Source organism: Palaemon carinicauda, chromosome 24, assembly GCF_036898095.1.
Source record: "Palaemon carinicauda isolate YSFRI2023 chromosome 24, ASM3689809v2, whole genome shotgun sequence".
NCBI classification, from domain to species: domain Eukaryota; kingdom Metazoa; phylum Arthropoda; class Malacostraca; order Decapoda; family Palaemonidae; genus Palaemon; species Palaemon carinicauda.
The window spans coordinates 47,209,799-47,211,537 of NC_090748.1; the positions used below are offsets into that span (position 1 = coordinate 47,209,799).

Here is a 1,739-nt window from a genome sequence, read left to right on the forward strand (position 1 = left end):
TTAACAGGCAAACTCTCTCATATCATTGACAATATAGGAACGTTTAGAAACTTCTCTCATGATTCCATTATAACCTGTTTTGCGGGACATCGCACAATATGAGTAATTGAATACACATGGAGTATAAATGTTATCTTTATTGTACTAAAGAAGTCGCTAAAACATAATGCAATTGCATATGAATGGATGAACCGCGAATGATCTTAAATCAATAAATTAACAAATTCACAAATGTCAAAGTTCAAGTCATACGAAGATCAGAAGGACCTTGCTTCTTTAGTTCACAGCCTGCACGGCCTTCTCAAGTTTAGCCTCATTTTCAGTGGCTTCAATTTCCTGCCTCAGCTGTAAGTTTGTGTCTTCATAAATGGAAGCTGCATTGGCGTAGGGGAAGGCTTCGTCCCGATGACCGCATAATATCAGCTGCTGGTAAAAGACCGGGTCTAGACCACACATGAATGTATAATGTGCGGTTTCCACCACCTGCAAATGGATGTTAACATATGAAAATCATAAGTGTTTATCGCCATTTGATAAATTAGTTTCAACCCTTTAACCTATTCTTACTCCGTCTCCATTTATAAACACTCGATCAATCAGCTTAACTTCGTTTAAAACATGTATTACTAATTTCATTTCACTTTCGCAATATATGTGACGTAAACCTTATACAGAATTCCCTGAATATAATTAGACACGAAGCTTAACAACTGAAAAGGGGGAAAGCAGAGAAAAAGACAAAATGAACTCTGTTTCATCCGCCTTCATGAAATTTTGATGAAACGTTCGTGTTCTGTTATTTTATTAACTAATGAACACCATGAAATTAGAACCTTTTGTTTACAAGGGAAGGATATTATGGCGTATTCATAGAACGTTCCTCTGAGGGATTAATTAGTGAAACAAAATTGCAAATTAAACGAATGTCTGTGTTATTATTTGTAGGAATAAATTTCTCGGTAGGAAACCATATGCTTCCATTATTCGGCAACAGAAATATTCAGTATAATGAGGGTAACTGCTATTGAAGACCCATATCTATTACAGGCTTTCCTTTGAAGCTATACTTTTTAGCTATGATACAGAAGGTCTGCAGTTGTGATGTTTTACACACACACACACACACACACACACACACACACACACACACACACATATATATATATATATAAATATATATATACATTTATACACATATATATATATATATATATATATATATATATAAATATATATATATACATATATATATGTATATATATATATATATATATATATATATATATATATATATATATATATATATATATATATATATGTATATATATATATATATATATATATATATATATATATATATATATATATATATATATATATATATATAATTATCATCATCATCCTCATCATCAATATCATCAACTCCTACAGCTATTGATGCAAAGGGTCTCGGTCAGGTTTTGACAGTCACTTCTGTCTTGAGCTTTTAAAGCGATACTTCGCCCTTCATCACCGTCTACTTCATGCTCTCTAGTCCTGAACCATATAGGTCAGGGTCTTCAAACACTTCTAGTGCCTTGTGGAGCCCGGATGCAAGTTTGGTGAACTAACCACTCTTTGGAAGTGCGAAGGGCATGTCCAAACCATCTCCATCTACCCATCATTATGATCTCATCCACATATGGCACTCGAGTAATCTCTCCTATAGTTTTATTTTCAATCCTGCTATATACCATTTA

At 33.1% G+C, this 1,739-nt stretch overlaps 1 protein-coding gene across 1 annotated transcript in view; it reads right to left on the bottom strand.

The window, feature by feature from the left end:
- Positions 1–276: 276 nt before the first annotated feature.
- The window catches only part of LOC137618351 (uncharacterized), an 18,006-nt gene continuing 16,543 nt past the window's right edge, over positions 277–1,739 (bottom strand). Inside the window, exon 2 of the mRNA XM_068348519.1 lies at positions 277–483. Within this exon, the coding sequence (XP_068204620.1) occupies positions 277–483 (207 nt within the window). The remainder of the gene's footprint in view (positions 484–1,739) is intronic.